The sequence below is a fragment of the Pristiophorus japonicus genome, chromosome 4, assembly GCF_044704955.1.
Source record: "Pristiophorus japonicus isolate sPriJap1 chromosome 4, sPriJap1.hap1, whole genome shotgun sequence".
NCBI classification, from domain to species: domain Eukaryota; kingdom Metazoa; phylum Chordata; class Chondrichthyes; family Pristiophoridae; genus Pristiophorus; species Pristiophorus japonicus.
In genome coordinates, this window is record NC_091980.1 from 73,534,097 (window position 1) to 73,558,805 (window position 24,709).

Consider the following 24,709-nt stretch of genomic DNA (forward strand, 5'->3'; position numbering starts at 1 on the left):
CCAATCGTTTCCAATTCTTTGTCAAGTCACAAATGCCAGAGGTTACCCTGCACCAGTCAAGGATCACTCTGCACCAATGCTCTTAGCCAAAAGGCCTAGAGCCACTGCACCGTTCCTGGAAGTACTGCAATACCAGGTTCGTGCCATGGAGGTGGATGGGTCAGGTCCCCCACACACCTCGCCAGTCTTTGACACGGTTGACCTCACCATCTTCCTCCAATGTCTCTCCTCCATCGTCCAGCTCAGTGGGACTGCTTTCACCTGGTTACACGCTTACCTGTGGTGGCTGGTGTGCAACGATCATCCAATGTTAAAAGAATTCATGCACAGGCATCTTCCACCGTTTAAAATGAGTTTATCAGTCACCTGAGTACTCATTTTTAGTGTGGAAGCAAGTCATCCTTGATCCCGAGGGACTGCCTATGATGATGATGACACTCTTACCTATCCAATCATAGCCAGAGCATCTCCAATAATGGCTTCTCTTTCCTCTTCCACACCGTTACTGCTGGAGTTTCCTTGGACCCCTCTTCTTCCTCATCTACATGCTGACTCTTTGTAACATTACTTGAGGACAAAGGGTCAGCTTCCACTGTTGACGACACCCAGCTCTACATCTCCACTGCCTCTTTCAACCTTGTGGATGCGCCACAATTTCCTCTAGTTAAATATTGGGGAGTCTAAAGCCATTGTCTCTAGATCCTGCAAACTCGTACCCTTGCCACTGATTCCATCCTCCTTCCTGGCCACTGCCTCAGGCTGAACCAGACTGTTTGCAATCTTGGCATTCCATTCACCCCAAGCTGAGCTTCCAACCCCATATCCTCATTATTGATTTTCATTTAATTGAAATCAAGTTGAAATTCTACCACATTATTTCCTATCTCTTAATAAACCACAACTATTTGCTCATCTATGTTCCACATACTATCTCCTCAACCCTCGAATCTAGTTTAAGTGATTCTGAGTTATTGTTTTCTCATTTTACTGCAGCTTATTTGCACTATATGGGGGCAGGATCATCTGTTGCAGGAGATCCAGACCTTTAACACAATTCTTCCTGCTGTGACCATCATTCATTACAGTTCTGAGAATATACTTGAACAAATTTTTGAGTGACGCTGTTTGAAAATTAATTTTAAGTGCATTCTTTACAAATGATGTGAACCAACAAGTTCTTAAGAGTTGTAGAGTTTGCTTTGGATAACAGGGTCTAATGGGCTCTGATTAAGTGAGAGGCTCAGGTGCATGTTAAATAATTTTCATTGCTCTGAATCTGATCTTCAGGGGTGGTGGCCTTTAAATGGGCACAGTGGCTGTTTCCAGCTCTGTGTCTTCATTTCTATCTCTGCAATACAGCCTAAGTTTGCATACAAGCTACTTAACATGATAAGATCAGATCCATATCAAGATTCCTTTTGGTACAAAATAAATATCAGTTAGTGAGTTGACAAAACAATCATCTCCCTGTGGCAATCTGGAGGACTATCCAACAATTAGTCTATCTGTTTACTGCCAAAGTAATAAAAATATCCCATGGGTACTTGCTGGCCTGTCACATCAGAACACGATGCCAATACTACAACCTCCAATGGCAGAAACATACACGTTGCCGACCAGCAACGGAAAAGGGCATATAAAAGACATTATCAATAATGCACTGCTGAACAGTGTGTTATGTTATGGAGTAGAACTTATTGGGTTGCACCCATTCTTCTTTCCCTCTGACTCCTTTTCTACCTTCCCCTCCAGGATCAGATGGCAAGTTTGACACACATATTTGCAAAACAAATATTTTATTGTGAGTTGTACCACTTGTGAGAAGTGCCTGGTACTACCTAATGTTTACCTTGCAAGGTCTCTGATCTCAGTTGTCTAATGATCAATTTGTGACTATCCTCCTTGGGTGAAGGGAAGGTAAGTAGGTCTCTTTGGGGGTCAATGAAGTTTCCAAGTTGACATGCCTGGTGATAGCAGATAGAACCAAGTCTCTGTAACACTCAATAATCAAGATACTTAAGCCAGGCAAGTCGGTAGCATTCCAAGGCACATTTGATCATTGACTAGCCAATCTGGCTCATTATGAGACCTGAACAGTAGATCTGTCACTGGGGACTGCAATTCTTCACACTTGGCTCCGGATAACCTTACAAGTCTATACCCTAACAGATGTCATGAGCTTAGTTGGACAAGTAGCAGGATGCTTGCCATTGCTCTGTGCTGGTATGCTGCACGATTTTAACTGATTAAACTCTAGCAATATTTCTGTGCACACTTGGCAAAACCTGAACCTTGATCCTGACAAGTTGTATCGAAGCTCTTTGGGTTTAGGCAGATGGGTTGTGTCTCTTTAAGGGGAGCAAGTGCATTCCATAACGGGCAAAGATAAACTATTAATTTGTGTGGATTTCTTAATTGTTTAGTTTCAAGACTCTTTTGAGCATAGTGATGAGTTCTTGCACACATCAGAATCAAGCTGGCCAAAATAAAATTGTGTATCATAAACACACAATATCAATACATAGCATTTGGTATAATGTAAATAAATTAGATACATGAACTATATAAATATATACTGTTATGTAATATCATTTTAGTATGCAGGGTCTAAGTTTACAATGCATGGCAGCCAGATCCTGACAAATGACAGTAATATTGAAACTTTCACTGATACTATCGTAACACGCCAACTGATCAGCAGGCAAAGGAGTTAATAGAATGTAAGTAAACATCCTCCAACCCCCACTGTCTACTTTTATATAAAATGACCTTTTATCACCTTTTCCTACACTAATGCTTTGTTTAAACAATAACTTGTAATGTTCCTGCACATTTTTTTTGTTTGGTATGGTTTCAAAAACACATCCAAGACATAAAGTTTCCAAGTTGACATACCTGGTGACAGCAGATAGAACCGAGTCTCTGTGACACTCAATAATCAAGACACTTAAGACATCCTAAACACAGAGTAGGAAGCAAATCCACAAGTGTTCAGTGTTGCCCTTCCATTTCAATTATCTTAGACTTGGTCCATAGGGGGCTGAAGCACAAAAATCTTTAGAGGCATATTTCACAGTGACAATGGGTTTTAAAGGATTGCCTTCTTTACGGGCACTGCTCTTTAAAGATATGTTGCTATTTGACTCCATACAGTTGTCAACAGCACTAAGAATGCAAGAAAAGCAATGAAGAGGCTATTGGTCCCATTGATGCTTATCGCCTTTCTATTCAAACCATCCCAGCCTACCCTGTGCTTTTAACCTGTTTACATCTATACTACCCAGCACAGCAGGATTATTCCAGACACTTGTTATCCTTTGCATGAAGAGATTCTAGTCCAAATTTAGTTTGCACTTGTTTATATTTTTGGTTTCATCACCCTGCCTTATTTTAAAATATCATTACAAGTTTAGGATATTCTCTTTGGTACATCGGTGCTTGTCATTCCTTTAAGCAGTCTGAGTGCGTTGTATTTATGTTGTGACCTGAACTTGATATTCATGTCTTTTGCATGTGCCACTGCAATCATTTTGAAGATCAAGAAAAAAAATTGAGACGAGGCCAGATTAGAATCATTCATTTTTACTTCGCAGCAAGTAAACATACTGAGCAACAGTTCTGAACACTCATTTCATTCAATCAGTACATCTTGTCTTCGCATAATACAAAATAATGAACACATTATAATTCCCCACATCAGTAGTTCATCTAGCTTGATTTAAACAAATAACTCCATTTTCTTTTTGAGTCTGGCCAAAGCTTGATTTAGCAAATTTCTGTTTGAAAATCTGATTACTTGATTCTCCCTCTGTTCATTCATTTTCAATCATAGGCAGTCCCTCGGAATTGAGGAAGACTTGTTTCCACTCTTAAAAATGAGTCCCTAGGTGGCTGAACAGTCCAATACGAGAACCACAGTCCGTCACAGGTGGGACAGATAATCGTTGAGGGAAAGGGTGAGTGGGACAGGTTTGTCGCACGCTCTTTCTGCTGCTTGCGCTTGATTTCTGCATGCTCTTGGCGATGAGACTCGAGGTGCTCAGCGCTCTCCCGGATGGACTTCCTCCACTTAGGGCGGTCTTTGACCAGGGACTCCCAGGTGTCAGTGGGGATGTTCCACTTTATCAGGAAGTATACAAAAGCATGGGCCTTACGTTAAGCATCCGTAAGACAAAGGTCCTCCACCAGCATGTCCTCGCAGCACAGCACTCCCCCCAGTCCCTCTGTTTATAACCCTGACCAGAAACTTAACTCGACCAGCCACATAAATACTGTGGCTACAAGAGCAGGTCAGAGGCTGTGTATTCTGTGGTGAGTGACTCACTTTCTGACTCCCCAAAGCCTTTCCACCATTTACAAGGCACAAGTCAGGAGTGCGATGGAATACTCTTCACTTGCCTGGATGAGTGCAGCTCCAAAAACACTCAAGAAGTGTGACATCAGCCAGGTCAAAGCAGCCCACTTGATTGGCACCCCATCCACCACCTTAAAATTTCACTCCCTCCACCACTGGTGCACCATCTCCAAGATGCACTGCCACTCGCCAAGGCTTCTTCAGCAGCAAGTCCCAAGCCTGCGATCTCTATCGCCTAAGACAAGAACAGGCGCATGGGAACACCATCACCTGAAAGTTCTCTTCCAAGTCACACACCATCCTGACTTGGAAATATATCGCTGTTCCCTCATCGTCACTGGGTCAAAATCCTGAAACTCCCTCCCTAACGGCACTATCGGGGTACCTTCACCACATACACTACAGCAGTTGCGAAGGATGGGTCTGGCCAGGCTGCCGCAGAATGCTCCAACCAGTTGGACCATGCCTCAGCACCTGTCCTTCGTGGAAAAATTTTTCAAGAAAAATACCTTTGACCACAAGGCCATAAAGCAGTGGTCGGCATGCAAGGTCCTGGACACCCTACGAAAGATGATGGATCCTGTCGGACGGTTCCCCGAGCAGATTGTCGAACTCGTTTGGCAGAATGTCTCATCGCCAGAGCTTTCACACAAGCACCAAGATGTAGCTTGGTTGGCAGTGAGAAGGGCCCTACCCGTCAGATCCTTCATGTACAGCCGGGGTTTCAGAGACACGGCACTCTGCCCCAAAGTTGGCTGTGGTGCGGACGAGACTGTCATCCATCTCCTTTGGGATTGCCCCTTTGCAAGGCAGGTCTGGAAGATGCAGTGGTTGCTGTGGAGGTTCATCCCAAGTAGCTCTGTAACACAGGACTCTGTGCTCTGCAGACTGTTCCCAGGGACGCACACCAAGACAGACATCATCTGCTGCTGTAGAGCCATCAACTCGGTGAAAGACACACTTTGGTCTTCCCGAAACTTGCTGGTCTTCCAGAGCAAGGAGATATCCACGGCCGAGTGTTGCAGACTGGCGCAATCCAAGGTCCAGGAGTACGTGCTGAGGGACGCACTAAAGATTGGTGCAGCCGCCGCAAAGGCACAATGGGGAAGAGCCACAGTTTAAGGCCCTTTTGCTATGGTAAACCCAGGAGATGGAATCAGACCCCTCTTGGGGTTAATCTGCTTGTATACATAAGAGCACCATGTACTGAAAAGCACTTGTGTTGTGCCATGTATAATGAAAGTCTCTGCACTGTTTAGTAACTTGTAAAGAAATGTAAATGTATCCCCCATCCGGTCCGTGTACTGCATTCATCTGCATAGTGCTACATGTAACGTGATTCGTGATCGTATTGAAATGTATCCTGGAATCTAATGTAAACCTGTTCTCATCTGCTCCATGTAATACTCTCATTTGCACAGTACTACATGTAACGTGATTTACGGATTATACTAAACTGTACCTTGAAATGAAATGCAACCTTGTATGGAACTGCTGTCAGCATCCAAACGAATTGTATGGAATTGCTGACCGCACGGTACTGAGCTATTTTCCAATGTATTGTGAAAATTTTATATGAATAAACTATATTTTGGGGAAAAAAACACACTACAGCAGTTCAAGAACTCTCTCCACCACCTCGTTCTCTGGCCTTAAATCTACCTCCCACCATCTTCTCGAGGGCAATTGGGGATGGGCAGTAAATGCTGGCCTTGCCATCAATGCACACATCCTATGAACACAGAACTGTGAAGCTGCTAATTTTCTATAGAAAAAGTAAACAATTTCATCGGAACAATCAATGAGTATAACCTCCAGACATTTTGACACCTGTAGAATGATTGGGATGGGTGGCTCACGCCTGTAAAGGTGCATCCGGCCACTGGGGGGCGGAGAGCCCAATGTTCTTATCAGGTCGAAGAGCAAGGTAAAAATGTATGTTTTCCACTCTTTGAACCCTCTTCCAACAGTAATCAATCCTTCTGGCATTAATTGTTCGTCTTTTGTACTGCAGGCCTCAACAGAAAGGATGTATGCCCTCAGCAAGTGGAGGAACCACTGTACATGACAGTGGTGTTCTGGGTAGCCCAGGAATGCCCCAGCATGTTGGTTTGAGATTTACGCAGGGAAGAGAACTGTCACCCGATCCCCATTTCAGGTTAACTTTAATAGGGCAGAAACCCGGTAAAGCCAAGTTCCTCTAACTCCCTCCACTGCCTCGTTCTCTGGCCTTAAATCTGGTCGCACACCCCCATCCTTTGACTCCTACATCTTTGGTCTGTCATTGACCTTCAGGTGCCTTAGCCCCACTCTCTGACAATCCTTCTCAAAACCCGTCCTTTCTCCTAACTCTTCCCTCATGGCTTATCTATTATTTATCTCCCTTCTCTGTAAAGCCACTTGAGACATGTTCTATAATAAAGGTATTTACTTCTTAACACAGAATTTGAAGCAAGTATACAATCCTCTATTACATTTAGTATTTAGCAATCCACCAGATCAAACAGTAAGTGAGGACCTGGGTTCCAGTAATGATTGCATAGTTCCATTTGAAATTGAAATTAATACAAAAGCCAAAAGTAACAATAGAGTTGAGCAAGATCAACAAACTTTGGAGAAAATGGCATGCTAAGATGGCAACTGGTCAAAGATAAATTATGCATTATATAACATTGCAAAGATATTCTGGAGATTTGCTTGATTTACTTTTATGGGGAAAGGCCAGATATTTTTTCTTCAAAATCAAGGGAATAAAGGGTTATGGGGAGCAGGGAGGGAAGTGGAGCTGAGTCCATGATCAGATCAGCCATGGTCTTATTAAATGGTGGAGCAGGCTCGAGGGGCCAAATGATCTACTCCTGCTCCTATTTCTTATGTTTTTATGTAATCATTATCAGGCAAATGGAAACACCAGTTACATGAATTTTTCTGTGGTTCATTTTGGAAACTCTTGAGCATGGTGATGGTTTTTCACACGTCTGACATGAGCTTGCCTCCAAAAGTGCTTTTCTGCTATACATTATTCTAATGACGCGCCGTTGTGAGCTTTCAGAATGACAGTTGCTGGTCTTCCCTGCAGAATATTGTGGGTAGGGTAGCATCAATGTGGCAGGTTTGTATGCAGTTGCTGTTCTTCAATTTTTCACAAAATACTGGTTCATAAAAACAGAGATATTTATTCATTTTTTATGAGTGATACTGATGCACCATTTACCAGAATGTATTGCAGGAGGCAGCAATATCACTCCTCCTAATTGTGAAAATATGCAAAGCTGAGAGCTGGCTTTCTCCAAAGATCCAACAGCATGCAGTTTAGAACATTTGGCAGAAGATTTTGTGAGTAAGCAAATAACATTTTTCACGTTTTAAGACAGCAGATGGTTCTGAGGATCCCCTTTAAGAAAAGCTAGCAAATTCCAAATAAACTTAAATCAGAGCCCAAACCGTGCCAACTTTGGATTGATTTCAGAGTTCCTGAAGTGTGCTAGATTTGTACTGATCTCAACATTTGATTCAAATTTTTCAAGTCACATCTTACTGATTACACTAGAAAAAGAAACACAAGTGGTGCATGCTTTCACTTTATTGAACACATCTAAAGAAGGCTGATGCCGATGTTGTCACAAGCCTCCATGTAGTACCCACATCATGAGGTGACGTAGACAGTCTGCAGTGTTTGTGTGCAAGTGGACAATTTAAAACTGTCGCCTGTTTCTTGACTCAGCATGTCGAAAACACTGGGTGCAACAAGTTGGAGGCTTTATTTTCCATCTGTCTAGTGAACCATCCTGACCCCCACCAGCTATTACAAAAGATGTTAACATCAATTTATCATCAAAGTGGATGGGTTTCATGGGTTGCACTGGAGGGTTAGCAAATGCTAAAGCATCGCTTGTGTAGGTTTCCTGTTTGGGGAGCTCCTGTGCATCAACAGCAGATTCTGTGAAAGTTTCGTAATAGTCAATATCATTAGGCTCTAGCTTCGGAATTGTTGTTTCCTCCAGCTTCAGAGCTACTGTCTTCTCCGGCTTATCTTGGCTTGCAGATTCTACAAGGGCATCCTCCTTGGGCAAATGCATCTTAGGCTGTACATCATCTCCAGAGTTTTTGTGAAAGCTGTGGAGAGGGTGAGAGAGAATCTCAGACCCAGTTTGCTTATCCATCTCTCGTGAATTAAATGTTGCATTGCTTTCAATCCTGGAGTCCATTTGTGCTATTGTGTAGTGAAAACAAAAGAAATTTAAATATAAAACACTTAAAATACTGCCCTATACTCGGAGTTCATACAGGCAGCATTGGAAAATACCAAGATCCCCACCCCAAATAAAAAAACACCAACGTCTTTGGGTTTTGATTTCAGCCATAAGAGGTTCAAAGCAGCAAAAGGCATCTTGTTTTCATCTTTTGCTTGGGGAGGAATAATTTGATGTCCATATCATGCACATTTCCATGCCATTCAGTTTTTCCAGCTGAGAAGGCAGAGTGGAAACATGCTCTCAGGCCACCACTGATGTTAACTAGGGCATACAAGAGAGTAGTGTAGGACTGCTGGTCTTTATATTTTCTTTCCTTCCTGGGGTGGGGAAGCATCTGAGCTCTACTTGGCATCCCCACACCCCCCAAGTTTTTGATCTCAGGCAATCAGGGATGATAGCCCACATCCCATTATGACATTTAATTTTTATTTTAATATGATTAAAACTTAGAAGTCAATCCGTTGATATTCCCCAGCAGTGAAGTAATTTTTGACAAATTCAAAATAGAATAAAATAGAGAAATAAAAGGCCTATTGCTCTTTAAAACCCCCTAGATGAAACAAGGAGCTTTCATTTGACACATCATAGGAAATCATATGGGGCTAGAATTTCAGCATCATTTCCACCCGGTTTCTCTGCGGCATTCTTCGTTTTCGGAGAAAAACCACCCGGCGGGAATTTCTTCAAAGAGTTCCGCCAGCGGTCTCGAAATACCGCTGGGGAGTGGACCACTGGCGTGCACCGCCGAAAATAACGCTACTGCCTATGTTTGGTCACAGCGGTGACCCATATGTGAGTAGAAAAAAAACGGCCACAAGAAACCAGCCGGAGCTGGGTGGTAGGTATGAAGCCTGCAAAGAAAAGTGAGTTGAAGTTTTAAAAAAAATTATTGTACAGCGATTAAGTGGAAAAGGGTCCCAAGAATGTTTTCTGACTTTTTATATTTTGGAAAAATATTTTTTTGTTTTCCCCCTCCCTAGGCCCAACCCGCAGCCTCGGACTAAATTTTGAGTAACTACTGCCCAATTTGCCCAGGATCGCGTTTACCGCCGAGAATCCGCATGCAAGACCCATTTTTTCCTTTTTCTCACCAATTGTTCGCCAGCGTTAATTTAATAATCTTAGCGTTTTTTGGGCAGCAATCCGGCGGTGTTGCATTTTGGAATTTCTTGCCCATTATTAAATGGCTTAAGTCTTGCTCATTTCCTGTTGAATTGGCTTTCCAGGTATTTCAGACCCAATTATTCAGGGTAAGCTCCTGTTCCATATTGGGCCTAGTGATGAGAGATCACTAAAGAGGTAGAGATGGAGACAGGAAATTGTATGCCAGCATTCGTTAAAGGGCTATTGCTAAAATTTGAAGAGATTTGGCTACAAGAAATGGAGGAAACAATTATTCTAGCCTTTGAAAAGGTTGTAAATATTTCAGATTTGTTTTTCAACATTTACAAAAGCTCTATGGGGCAAAAATGGCTGTCTAAAATCAATGGCACCCAAAATAAAAATGAGGCAGGAAACAGAATTTGTGGGCAATCAGTGGAGTGGTGAATCTCTGTTCACTGGCTGGCAAAGTGAAGGCACTGGTGTACGGAGAATTGCCCTGATGGTCCTCCAGGACATCCTCTCCAAAAAACAGCGGAGCTGCATGGCTGGAAAAAGTTGCTGGCTTGGGTTACTGTTGTGTGCACTTAGCAGATTCAAAATAGAATAAAATGGAGAAACACAAGCACTAAGCACACAATGTGGGAACAGAGGTGGAAGAAGACCTTAAGGAAGCTGCCAAAAATAAGACTACGCAGCAATACTGTTTAGCAGAACAAGTATGTAAGCCACAAATTGTTGCCTATCAATCTGTTGCCCATTACAAACCTTCAAACTGATCATACATGTGTTTACTTCTGCAAGGCAAGATTCAAGCTGCAACTTACAATTAAAAGCCTTCGCACGCCCGCATCTTTAAAAGGTTTGCACTAAATGACAGCAATTGAAAGTGGCTACATGCCGATTTAGTGAAACACGAGGTAGGCAGCAGATTGGACACACAACATAAGGCAACAGACTCGAACTGAAAGAGGGCTCAGAAATTACAAGCCATCTAAATGTATGCTAGAGTTGTGTGCCGGTCAACTGGTCAATTTAAAATAAATTTTGGTAATTGTTTTCACAATATTTTATGATTGAAGTGATACAAAGTGAAAGAAGCTGCCAGGAAGATCAGCAGGCATTAGAGTTGACTTGCTGACACCTACCATTATGCCAAACATATCATGAGGCCTCAGCAGACCTACCCGGCAATGACCAAGGATAACAGCCTCTATAGGCTCCAGGTCAGCATGGAGCAGGCTACATAGTTGTGCCAACCAGCACCATAAAGACAGTTCTGCCAATAGCAGATAAAGTCCCCATGGTCGTAGGAGGATCCCTAGATAAAACAACATGAGGGGAGTAATAAAGCTGCAATCTATGCACTAGTACCATACAGTTCATCAGTTTGGTTTCCTTCCCACTCACTTCCACAGAAATGCACAGAATTACACAACAACTTGTATTTATATAACACCTTTAACATAGCAAAATGTCCCAAGGTGCTTCACAGGAGCATTGTCAAGCACAATTTGATACCAAGCTACATAAGGAGATAGTAAGGCAGATGATCAAAAGCTTGGTTCAAAGAGGTCAGTTTTAAAGGAGGAGAGGTAGAGAGGCGAGATTTAGGGAGGGAATTCCAAATCTTAGGGCCTCGGCAGCCAAAAGCAATGATGGAGCGATTAAAATTGGGGTTGCGCAAAAGTCTAGAATTGGAGGAGCACAGACATCTTGGAGAGTTGTAGGGCTGGAGGAGGTTACAGAGGTAGGGAAGGCGAGGCCATGGAGAGATTTGAAAACAAGAATGAAAAATTTGAAATCGAAACATTGCTTAACCGGGAGCCAATGTAGACCAGCGAGCACAGGAGTGATGGGTGAGTGGGACTTGATGCGAGTTAAGACATGGGCAGCCGAGTTTTAGATCACCTCAAGTTTACGGAGCGTGGAAGATGGGAGGCCGGCCAGGAGTGAGTTAGAATAGTCAAATCTAGTGGTAACAAAGGCATGGATGAGGGTTTCAGCTACAGATGAGCTGAGGCAGGGGCAGAGCTGGGCGATGTTACAAGTCTTAGTGATAGCATAGATATGTGGTTGGAAGCTCATCTCACAGTCAAATATGGCATCAAGGTTGCAAACAGTCTGGTTCAGCCTCAGTTACCAGGGTGAGGGATGGAGTCAGTGGCTAGGGAATGGAGTTTGTGGCAGGGTCCAAAGACAATGACTTTGATCTTCCCAATATTAAGTTGGAGGAAATTTCTGTTCATCCATTACTGGCTGTCTAACAACTTATAGACATTGGAGGGGCCGAGAGAGGTGGTGGTGAGGTAGAGCCTGGTGTCGTCAGATTACATGTGGAACTATGTTTTCAGATTATATCACCGAGGGGCAGCATGTAGATTAGAAATAGGTGGGGGCCAAGGATAGATCCCTGGGGGACACCAGAGGTAACGGTGTGGGAGCAGGTAATTCTCTAGCTATGCCTGGATCGATAAGAATGGAACCAGGCGAGGGCAGGCCCATCCAGCTGGACGATGGAGAGACGTTGGTGGAGGATGGTGTGATCAACCATGTCAAAGGCTGCAGATAGGTTGAGAAGGACGAGGAGGGATAGTTTACCACTGTCACAGTCACATAGGATGTAATTTGTGACTTTGATAAGAGCTATTTCGGTACTGTGGCGGGGTAGAAATCTGATTGGAAGGATTCAAACATGAAGCTCCGGGAAAGATGGTACAAGATTTGGGAGGCGACAACCAATGTTCCCCTTCATTTTGTTTTGGGTGTGTGGCTCCGTTTAAGGGGCTGCACGGCCCATTCACCTGCGTGAAACTTGATAAAGCCGGTTGGCGACATGTTCAAGAACTTTGGAGGGGAAAGCATCACAGTCAATATCTTGTAATGCAGCTGTCGGACATTTGGCTTTTTTCTGTCATTGCAGGCCTAGAATAGGACCCTGAAAACACTGCCAGTGGCCAAGGACCAAGAGAATACCGTGTCCCCCATATCATTTGCAAATGCCAAAATAGTTACAAGCATCCGAAGGTTTCAGTTATTAGCTTGAGGATGTAGCACTCGATGAGTCACAGTGCACAGGTGATCAGGAGCAACTGGTGATAACAGCAGGAGCAGGAACCTGCTGCCCAGGAAATTCATATGGCTGCTATCAACAATCCCTCTATTTTAGAAATACAGTATTGAGGTTATATTCGGCCGTACATTAAACTACTGTTGTTATTCATGCTGATCAATGCATCAGTCACCATTTGATACTTATATGGGGAGCAGAATGACTGTTGCTGAAAATGATCTTTACACTAGTTTGGAAGAAGGCAGAAGCATAAAAGCTACTAGCACAGTTATTATGATGGTGCCGGTTTTGTTGCAGCAGAAGGAATAGTTGTACAACTTGCTCTATCATGATCTGGAGCTTACAGCAGCAATTGTCTTTGGTCATGGACAGGTGCCAGATAGATGTGCCAAGGCCTGCAATATGGTCGGTGACATCATGGTAGGTGCAGGCAATTCAATTCTCATGGCTACTGATCTCCCTGGCATGCCTTCATTCATCTTCCATCACTTCAACCATGAAATACTGTGATTGGTGTACTGTAGAATACAGTTAAACAGTGTGTTTCTTGCTAAACTGCAGTGAAAGTTTATTCTAGCCCCTTTTTAAAGGTATTTTTTACATTTTCTGTTTGGAGTAAACTTTTGTTAAATGCTTTAATAACAGTGGGCTTCCTGGTAGTTTTTTAGATAATATTCAGCTGTTATTGTTTGCATATGTGTTCTGATGCCAAAAAGAATTAAAACAGAAAAAGTAAAAACTAGCAGTAAAAAGCCAACAGAAAAAAAATTTTCATTAGTGAACCCCTCTATAAGAGCTATTTTATGAATACAGCTGCTCCTTTTAGCTTCAGCAGATGGGAGTGAGTAGCTGAGCACACAGTGCAGTACCATTGGAAATGAGGGGAAATTGCCTTTATTTGTATTTCATAATATTTAAATATTAATCTGTTACGGGAAAGGTACAAAAGCAATCTATGCAGGCATTAAGCACTATCAGAAAATGATGAGTGGCAGGTTTCTGTGAGCAGTATGTACGATTGCGTAATGCCAAATTCCTGGCCCACGCCAGTATCACATCAGCAGGAACAATCCGCTGTCTAGGAAGTTTCCTTTTACATTTCAAGCTGCCACTCTCAATTGTTGGACGTCAAAGTCTTATTTTTAGGTTCACCCTAAAAATGTGGACTTTCCTTTGAGGTAGGTTGTCCAGAATGACCAAACAAGTGGACTATATATACTGAATTTCATTAGGTTCCTTACCGTAACTGTGTGATTTCAACATTTTTCCATTTCTGTGGTGCTTCAAGCTCTATTCAATAAAATACAAGATTAGCTTAAGAACCTTGGGACCTGCCAAATGGATTAATCTTGTACTTTCCCATGTGACTTTCTATTGACAAGAATAAGAACTAAAGACTGTAATCAGAAACTGATGGACATTTCACGAGAGGTAACCTAAAGGAACTGTCCGACATCCCGCAACCCCCAGGGCTCAATTGGGAATGGCAGTGAATGACAATCTAGAAGGTCCAAGGTTCAATTTCAGGTCTGTCCTGAGTTAGCTGATCTCAGCTAAAGTGGCAATGGGATGCTACAATTGATTTCATGACCCTGGTCTAGCCAGAGGAAACTCAGCCAGGGTTCATTTTTCTGATTGCTATCCAGTGTTCCCTGCTGAAAAACCAACTTCTGTGAATGTCAGGTGATGATGGTGATGCCTCCATGACAAAATAGCCTGCCACAGGGTGAGTTATTAAAGCTGGAACAATACCCAGGTAGAGTAATAATCTTCAGGAAAAAAAGACAAAAAAAAATCAATTATGCCAACTAAGTCATCTGCTTTCTTCAGCCCTCCCCCGGCCTCGGGATACCTCTAGCTGAGTAGAAGCACAGTAGGATGGACATCTTTGATGTGTCCACCCTGATTATGGATATGACCCCACCGTGCAACTTGGCACAGAGTCTGTGTCAGTGGCCATGGGCAGCTGGGAGTCCAGCTCTGCTGCACTGCCACCTTCAGAACAAGGACCCCAGAATTGAGCCCAAGATCTATATTTTTCCACTTCTACAATAAATCTCTGCTCTGCATTGGAAGCACCTGGCTTGTAATTTCATTATTATTGATCTCATTGCACAAAGTCAAACAAGAGCATCTACCTACCCCAAATGCACTCCGAAGATAGCAGCCAGCTGATTTACATCAACAACCAAGCCTGCTGAGAAATCAAACCAAATAACATCTCCCCCATAGCTCTTACTTCTGTTTTGCTTTAGTGCTTGCAAGTACTAATATAGTGAGATCTGTTCTGGTCTAAAGCCAAAGTATATTTTATAGGACTGAGCATTCCATCAGGAGGGAACATTACAATTAACAGGTTTATGGGGGGGGCGGGGGGAGGGGGTAAGCTGAACAGATACTTGTAACAAAAACTTCATATAAAAATAAATTAAATGAAGATTACATCAGGTGATGTCGTGCACACCTTGATCAATGAGTGATCAGTGGTTTCCATTCAGTCAATGCCCACTGATAGTGGAAGACTTCCAGGGGTCAGTTGGATATGAGTATTCCATGGTCACCCAGAACTTGAGACAGAGCAAGCATTCGAAGAGATTTTATCCAGCCTTTACTCACTACTAGGTCTCTTGCTTTTTGTGATATATATCAATGATTTAGACCTGAATGTAAGGAGTATGATTAAGAAGTTTGCAGATGATACAAAATTGGTTGTGTGGTTAATAATGAAGAAGAAAGCAGTAGACTGCAGGAAGATATCAATGGACTGGTCAGCTGGGCAAAACAGTGGCAAATGGAATTCAATCCGGAGAAGTTTGTGGTAATTCATTTGGTGATGGCTGACAAGGAAAGGGAATACACAATAAATGGTAGGACACTGAGAAGTGTAGAGGATCAGAGGGACCTTGAAGTGCATGTCCACAGATCCCGGTCAGTAGCAAGACAGGTAAATAAGGTGGCTCAGATGGCATACGGGAAACTTGCCTTTATTAGCTGAGGCATTGAATTTAAGAGCAGGAAGGTTATGCTTGAACTGTATAAAACACTAGTTAGGCCACAGGTAGACTGCAGGCAGTTCTGGTCACCATATTACAGGAAGGATGTGATTGCACTAGAGAGGGTACAGAGGTGATTTACGAGAATGTTGCCTGGACTGGAGAATTTTAGCTATGACGAAAGATTGGATAGGCTGGGATTGGAACAAACGAGGCTGAGGGGAGACCTAATTGAGGTGTGTAAAATTAAGAGGGGCCGAGATAGAGTGGATAGAAAGGGTATAAGATTTAGAGGGGATTTGAGGAGAAATGTTTTCGCCCAGAGGGTAGTGGGACTCTGGAATTCAGTGCCTGAAAGGGTGGTAGAGGCAGAAACCCTCATAGCATTTAAAAAGTACTTGGATATGCACTTGAAGTGCCGTAACCTACAAGGCTACAGACCAAGAACTGGAAAGGGGGAAGAAGAGCAACAAAAACCTCAGTGGTGTCATTTAGCAAAGTCCCCCTTAGCTCTGGCAGGAAGCCCTGCAAACAGGTCCTTCAGTAGAGACATTCACCCTTGGTGGGCATTAACATCCCAGTCATAAATGAAATCATCTATTATTATGGTGCTGTTATTTCTGTACATTTCTTTAATTTGTCTCCAAATCTCTCCCTGTATCTCATTTCCATTGTTTGGCAGTTTCAAATAAACTTCTGATTGAGTTCCTTTCTTATCCCTTAAACTATAACCAAATAATTCCTACTGATGGGAATGATGTTCCCACCCTTCCCAGTAGAAAATAAGCAGGTCAGGGCAGGCCAATGTAGTAAAGCTGTCTGTCATAGTCCAAATCACAGAACAGAAACATCCATCAGCTTACAGAATAGTCCATGTTAAAGTACTCATATTAATTGATATAAAGAAGAAAAATAAATGACTGTCAAAGTTAATCAATCATAGTCTGTTTCAATGTTTCATGTGAAAGGCACAAGAGGGCTGTAACTATTTCTCTGCTGAAATTCACACACCTGAATGTGTGAAATGTACCAGTGATTTTAGTGTATCCTTCTCCTAAAAAAACCCACTCCTGATTCATTTCATAGTAAGTGGTCCAAGTATGTTTCTAGAACACACACCAGGAATGATCACAGACCCCAATGCTATACAATATTATGGTCATACTCTGTGGACTTTCAAATATTTTTCCAGCCAATTTGACACCACTGACATGAATTTAGGGGGATGTAGTATGTGTGGCCTAGCAGTCAGCAAACCATCATCATCATCATAGGCAGTCCCTCGTATCGAGGATGACTTGCTTCCATGCCAAAAAGGGATGAGTTCACAAGTGTTTCAATGAAGGACCTAATATTCTAGGTCCTGAACTACATGTTGAAGAGTGGAAGATGCCTGTGCGTGGATTTTTTTAAATGTGTGGTAGCTGTTGCACATCAGCCATCACATGGGCTTGACAAAGCTAGGTCTTGGTCCAGTGGCAAGGATTAACCAAGACGACTGGAGACCAGCTCTGCTGCATGGATCTAGTGCGCACACATATCGCACTTTAGGCTGGCCCATGCTGATCCTGGGCTCTTGCCTCTTCTGGGCCCCAAACTCACGCCTCTCCTAGGCCCCGATCGTGTCGCTCTATGATCACTCGCCACTCCTGCACCCCAACCTCGCCAGGTCGGTGATTGGAGCGTGGGCAGGTACAGCGGAATCCATGCTAATATATTACCCGCAACCCCGTGAGCACTTATCTTGTAACCTGCATACAAGTTGGAGACATTTAGACAGGAAAGAAAAAGCTGATAAGGAAGCAAAAGAAAATTCTCAGCTTACCCTGGGGCAACTAGGAGCCCCAAAATAGTTGCCGTTTGCCCTGAATAATATAATTTTCAGTAATGTTAATCATTCATTTTGAGCTGCCCAGGTTGGATCAGATACTGCCGAGTGGCATTTTGCCTTTCGGGACATATGCTCACTTATCTTAAACTTACCCTCTAAAGCAGAAAGCACAGATGCACTTCCCTCGCTGACAGGAGGAAGCACAATCTATATACCCCAACTGGCAGAAAAAAATATGACCAACCACTGTCCCTGAAAAAAGTACGGTCCAGATTTGTTCTTCCCCGACCCCACCCTCCGCACATCGTGGCTGGAAGGAGAAATTGTTGCCTGGACTCCCTTCGCTGAAAAGAGTAGCTTGGCTGAGACCAGCCTGGCTTCCTAACAGGGAGGTGTATGATTCTTGCCCATGTAGCTAAAGAGGAGGATCTTTAAAAGTGGAAAATATACACAAACAAAAGTCATCTAGCAACAATAGGATATTTTCCTAGCATCTCAGTGCACATTACTCACAGGTTGTTTTTCAAGAATGTCAGTTTCAAATTTCAAGAAAGTTGCTCCATGTGTAGGGTCTTATTACATTTCTCAAACCTAAATACACTAAAATGCCAACTCTCCATTCTCCTCAGCTTGAAGACACATCACAGGGAGAAAATAATTAAAGCTATTTACTCACAGTGCTAGGCCCTTCAGTTGGTAAAATCTCATGAGTCATTCCATACTTTAAGGAAGTTACTTTGTCCTTAAACTTATCAAACACAGACTGAGGTCTACTCTTGTACAGCGCGTATGAGCTTGCTGTCATGTTGTCACGTAGGAACTGAAACGCAAGTTGTAGCTGACCTCTGCTCTTTGCCACTTTGTTTGGTTTTGACTGGAGATCGTACCATCTGCAAAGAACATGTTAAAAAAACGCTGAAACCTCAAAGTTATAATAATTTCAATGTATGCTTAACAAAGAGGGTAACCCAATTGTTCTTCTGGTAGATCACACATGTCCACATACACTGCCGCCTCACACGCAAATCCATGCTCATGCAACCCCACACATCATACTATTAAAGTGCTATGCATCGTGTAGAGTGTTCAATATTATCAGTGAGAATTGCTTGTTATCTTTTACTGCTCGCCCCCCCCCCACCCCCCAATAAACTTGCCACCTAATGTTCTACAGTCTCCAGAAGCCATTGCCTCCCTATGGCCAGATTTTTTTGTCTTTAAAATGGTGGTTTCAGCAGTTTATTTACAAACATCAACACTAAAACCAAGCAAAAACTAAAACCACCACTATATTTAACATGATTTATCTTTATTTGGCAATGAGTAAAAGTATGGGAGATTTATTTCACATGTTAATTTCATAACAAATGTCAGTACCATCTGTCAGGAAGCATTTGTTACATGGTGTGCACTGTATTCTATGATGGACATTGGTTGAGAAATTAGCCATGTACATATGCACGCATGAACACCAATATCACACCCACGCCCTCAAACTCACCACATTTGAGCCTCTACTGTGCTAAGTCTTTAACTCAGTGATAGGGAGTGAGCAGGGGCTGTGTTGCTGGAGCCTTCCTGTAGTACTTTTCGGATCTGAAAAGGGTCCTGGTAAGAAATCACTGACTTTGAAAAATAGACTTTTCACCTTTGTGAAAATCTTATTAGCCATAGGTTCACAGCATAAACCTACCCACAACTGGCAAGCTAATGCAAAGTGATAGTACGAAATAGGACAAACTACAGGGTGAGGCAGTATTAAGATACGATTTTTTGGGGGCTCCAATCCCTCCCTCGATTTTCTCCTAATTTTTGATGCTAAAAATACTGGAAAACAGCTGGATTAAAAAAAATCTACAATAAACACTAATTTTAAAGGTCCTTATAAATAAGTTACAAATGAGTTGTATGATGGGATAGTATAGTTTGCTCAATACAAAATGGCTGCTCTGTCAAAGGTAAGAGAAAAACAGTTTTAAAAAAAAAAGCTTTTCTATGTAAAATAAAACATAAGATTGTTCACATGGCTTGTTTCCTCACTCTTGAGATTTTAAATCATCACTCGCTCCCCAACCAGAGAAAATTTTTCCCTATTTACTCTATCAAAACACGTCATAATTTAAAAAAGCTCCATTGAATCTCCAGTAGAAATAGTCGCAGTATCTCAAGTTTCTCCTAACTATATGCTTCCAGCCAGAGCATCAACCTGGTGAATTTACACTGTACACTCTCTATGGCTTTAATTATCTTTTTATTTGTAGTGTTCCCAAAATTGCACACAACATTGTTTACAAGTTTATCATTGCATTATTATTTAAGGGTGTCCACCTTGACACAGTGGTAGCCCTCTTGCCTATCAATGTGAAAGGCACTATATATATATATATGTGCGCTAGTTCATTCTTTCTTGCTATGAAGGAAGTGAAAGCTATAAATTTTAATTGTGGCATTTAGCTCCATTTACAATTTGACATTTATGGAGTCATAACATGTTTTCAAAGTGACTGTACACAAAAGGAATGCATCAGTCATGACTGTTATAATCGAAGGGTGCTGTGTGGAGCAGAACCTTTTCAGAAAATTTCTCAGGATTTTATTATGAAAATTGTGCTCGTACTCCACACATCACTACACTGCCTCCCTACACACCACATAACACCATACTATGTTGTGCTCTATAGACAGCAAATATAATATTGTGTTGGAGCCTGTTACACAGTGCTGCAGTTTGTACTCTAAACATAGCCCTCAAAAACAGGCTAAAACATAGAATTGCAAGTATGCTTTAAAACAAGATAAAGGATCTCACAGAGGCCAATATACAGCGCTTCAAAAGAAAACAATTAATACCTGACTACCTTAAATATAAATTTAAAAACTGTAAATTTGAAATAAAAACTTGTTAAAATATACAGCATGTCAGTCAAGATCTGTAAAGAGAAAAGACAAGTTAATATTTCAGTTATGTACCCTTGATCAGAACTGGGTCAGTCAGTATCAGTAAAGAGAAAAAGATAGCTACTGTTATTTTAGATTTCTTTCTAACTAACATATTGATGTAGACTCTTAACACTCATTGATCACGTGCTAGCCCTGGTATACAACTACAGCTTCTTTACTAATAACCACAGTATTATTCAACTACTGGCAAATTTAGGTTATTCGATTATATCCACTAAACACAGGTCTGGGCTTACACTCTGAATTGGGTAATTTACAAATTGAGCCACTTATAAATTGAGTCACAGCTACTTTCATTTCTACTCATCACTAATTTTACAATTCTAATTATGCAATTATATTTCCACATAATCAAACAACCAACTCATTAAAAACAACAATCATCACTCAAACCATCAGTCACTACACAGCAGCAATCCTGATCAATCCCAAAACCTTGTTTGCACCCCATTAAAGTGATAATATCCCACTACAGAGATGATTATTACCATGAAAACTATGCGACTGATATCAAGCATGCAATTTGACAAAGTTTAACCCCTTCTTCTTCCCTGCTAAATAAAAAGGAACTCTGCATTGACAATGTAACCTTTATCCTGCTGAATAAAAATGAACTCCTTGGTAATCCTTACCCTGCTGAGTAAGCTGGAACTCCATGCAGTAACAGATCAAGTAATCCTTAACAAACTGACTAAAGGAAACTGCAAATTGATGGCAGCTACGTTTTATTATCACCAACAGCCTCACAATGAGCAATTGTTACCCTGGCTGAAGATATAGGAACTCCATACAATCACAAGCTTTACCCTGCTGAAGAAGCAGGAAATCTGTTTTGTTACACAGTCCATAATCAATACAAATGAATACACAGGAACTCCATACAATTTTACAATAACAACTGAAATCTAAGAAATTAAGCAGAGGGGAAGAAAAAATATTCAGAGATCTCACTCCTGATCTAAGTCCAGCGACTCTTGTTGGAAATTGTGCATCTGTAGATATTAAATGAGGATCTGATCGAGCCCAATTGTGATGCCTCCAAAGTTGAACAGCATCCTTACACTACTGTCAACCTGTGGAAACATACTGCAGCAGCAGTCTGCACTCTCAGAAAAAGCCTAAAAGAAAAAAGGTAGTTACTATGGACAAGGCTCAAGATTCTGGGGTCCCTGCTGCAACAGAAGAGGCCTCCCGGTATCCTGTGGCAAGTGGTACAGGGATGAGATCATCACCATATTTAGGGTGAGTGGCCTGTGCCTGTGCCTCCATGGGTGCTTCAGAGGCACCCACCCTGTTGTGCCAGCAGAAGTCTGAGTGGCTGAGTGCCATTCTGATTTGGGACCCTGAGGCTTGGGAAGACCCAAAGAAGAATGTAAGTATCTGAGAGAACAAATGGCAATTTTTCTCAAGTTAACCAATCTCCTTTAGAATCAAATACCTTTTTATTGGAACCTCTACTCGCCTCTCAATACAACTTACATCAGATGTCAGCTGACGATAGTTTCATTGGGCCTAATGACAGCGTAACTAGTGGAATTACTGGTTAAGCCCAGGAATTCCCCAGGTATCTGCCCCCCGCCGCCACCCCCCCGCCCCCCAAGGCAGTGCTAGGAATTTGAAGGATGGGCATATATAAGACATGCCTACATTCTGCTCTTGCACACCACCCCATTATCCACCCCCCATCTGAGAATTTGGGCCAGAATATAAATGGGGTGGAAACCAGGCGGATCTGAGTTCTGCCACAAATTCTGGTCCTACGTGGGCAATCAATTTATATAGCATCTTTAACGTAATAAAATGTCCCAAGGCCCTTCGCGGGAGCATTATTAAAAAGAAAATTGACATCGAGCCATACAAGGAGATAGTAGGGAGGATGATCAAAAGCTTGGTCAAAGTGGTAGGTTTTAAGGAGTGTCTTAAAGGAGGAAAGAGAGGTAGAGAGGCGGAGAGATTTAGGGAGGAAATTCCAGAGTGTAGGGTCTTGGCAACTGAAAGCACAGTCACCAATGGTTGAGCGATTATAAGGATGCTCAAGTGGGCAGTATTCGAGAAGTGCAGATATGCCGGGGGATTGTGCGACTGAAGGAGATTACAGAGATAAGGAGGGGTGCGGCCTTGGAGGGATTTGAAACAAGGATGAGAATTTTGAAATCTATGCATTGCTTAACCGGGAGCCAATGTAGGTCAGCGAGCACAGGGGTGATGGGTGAATGGGACTTGGCGCAAGTTAGGACACACTCAACGGAGTTTGTGGCGGGGATCGAAGACAATGTCTCCGCAATATTTAGTTGAAGGAAATTTCTTCTCATCCAGTAGTGGATATCGGACAATTTAGAGACAGTGGAGAGGTTGAGAGAGGTGGTGGTGAGGTAGAGCTGGGTGTCGTCAGTGCACATGTGGAAACTTAAGCTGTGTTTTCGGGTGATGCAAATGAGAAATAGGAAAGCCAAGGATAGATCCTTTGGGGAGGGTACCAGAGGTAATGGTGCGGTATGGGAAGAGAAGTCATTGCAGGAGATTCTCTAGCTACGACTGGATAGATAAGAATGGAACCAGGTGAGTGCAGTCCTACCCAGCTGGATAACGGTGGAGAGACATTGGACTTGGATGGTGTGGTCAACCATATCAAAGGCTGCAGACAGGTTGAGAAGGGCAAGGAAGGATAGTTTATTACTGTCAGTCACATTCACCAACTTTATCCTCTCATCTGTCCTGGAATTTAGGGGCCAAGTCTCTATACAGTAATTATAATTATAGTCTCGTTATGCAGGTAGCCTTTCTGTACTGAAGAATCTTAAAAATGATTCACTATATCTGTAAAGCTAAAACCACAATGTAGATTTTACCTTCAAAACTTATGTAAATCATAGAATCATAGAGGTTTACAGCACAGAAGGAGGTCATTTCGGCCCATCGTGTCCGTGCCGGCCACAAGAGGCTATCCAGCCTAATCCCACTTTCCAGCTCCAGGTCTGTAACCCTACAGGTTACGGAACTTCAAGTGCACATTAAAGTACTTTTTAAATGTGGTGAGGGTTTCTGCCTCTACCACTCTTTCAGGCAGTGAGTTCTAGACCTCCACAACCCTCTGTGTGAAGAAATTTCCCCTCAAATCCCCTCTACCAATTATTTTAAATTTATGGTTGACCCCTCTGCTAAGAGAAATAAGCCCTTTATATCCACCATATCCAGGCCCCTTATAACTTTAAACACCTCAATGAGGTCTCCCCTTCGTTTCCTCTGTTCCAAAGAAAACAAACCCAGCCTATCCAATCATAATCCAATCTCATAACTAAGATTCTCCACTCCTGGCAGCATCCTCGTAAATCTCTTTTGTACCCTCTCCAGTGCAATCACGTCCTTCCTGTAATGCGGTGACCAGAACTCCACGCAGTACTCCAGCTGAGGCCTAACCAGTGTTTTATATAGTTCAAGCATAACCCTCCTGCTCTTGTATTCTATGCCTCGGCTAATAAAGGCAAGCATTCCGTATGCCTTCTTAACCACCTTATCGACCTTGCTTGCTAACTTCAGGGATCTGTGGACATGCACTCCAAGGCCCCTTTGTTCCTCTACACTTCTCAGTGTCCTACCATTTAATGTGTATTAACATAGAAACATAGAAAATAGGTGCAGGAGTAGGCCATTCGGCCCTTCGAGCCTGCACCACCATTCAATAAGATCATGGCTGATCATTCCCTCAGTACCCCTTTCCTGCTTTCTCTCCATACCCCTTAATCCCCTTAGCTGTAAGGACCATATCTAACTCCCTCTTGAATATATCCAATGAACTGGCATCAATAACTCTCTGCGGCAGGGAATTCACACGTGAACAACTCTCTGAGTGAAGAAGTTTCTCCTCATCTCAGTCCTAAATGGCCTACCCCTTATCCTAAGACTGTGTCCCCTGGTTCTGGACTTCCCCAACATCAGGAACAGTCTGCCCACATCTAACCTGTCCCGTCAGAATCTTATATTTTCTATGAGAACCCCTCTCATCCTTCTAAACTCCAATGTATAAAGGCCCAGTTGATCCAGTATCTCCTCATATGTCAGTCTTGCCATCCCGGGAATCAGTCTGATGAACCTTCGCTGCACTCCCTCAATAGCAAGAACGTCCTTCCTCAGATTAGTAGA

At 42.5% G+C, this 24,709-nt stretch overlaps 1 protein-coding gene across 4 annotated transcripts in view; it reads right to left on the bottom strand.

The window, feature by feature from the left end:
* Positions 1 to 3,610: 3,610 nt before the first annotated feature.
* Positions 3,611 to 24,709, bottom strand: part of LOC139262963 (rab11 family-interacting protein 2-like) — a 34,958-nt gene continuing 13,859 nt past the window's right edge. The window contains exons 2-4 of one of the 4 annotated variants that reach the window (XM_070878350.1): positions 18,452 to 18,498; positions 14,026 to 14,074; positions 3,611 to 8,470 (exon numbers count right to left, since the gene is read on the bottom strand). In XM_070878350.1, the coding sequence (XP_070734451.1) occupies positions 8,050 to 8,470; positions 14,026 to 14,074; positions 18,452 to 18,498 (517 nt within the window). In that variant the 3' untranslated portion in view covers positions 3,611 to 8,049. Of the gene's footprint in view, positions 8,568 to 14,025; positions 14,075 to 18,284; positions 18,499 to 24,709 lie in introns of all 4 variants that reach the window. The other 3 variants (XM_070878349.1, XM_070878352.1, XM_070878353.1) reach the window with 3 other exon arrangements.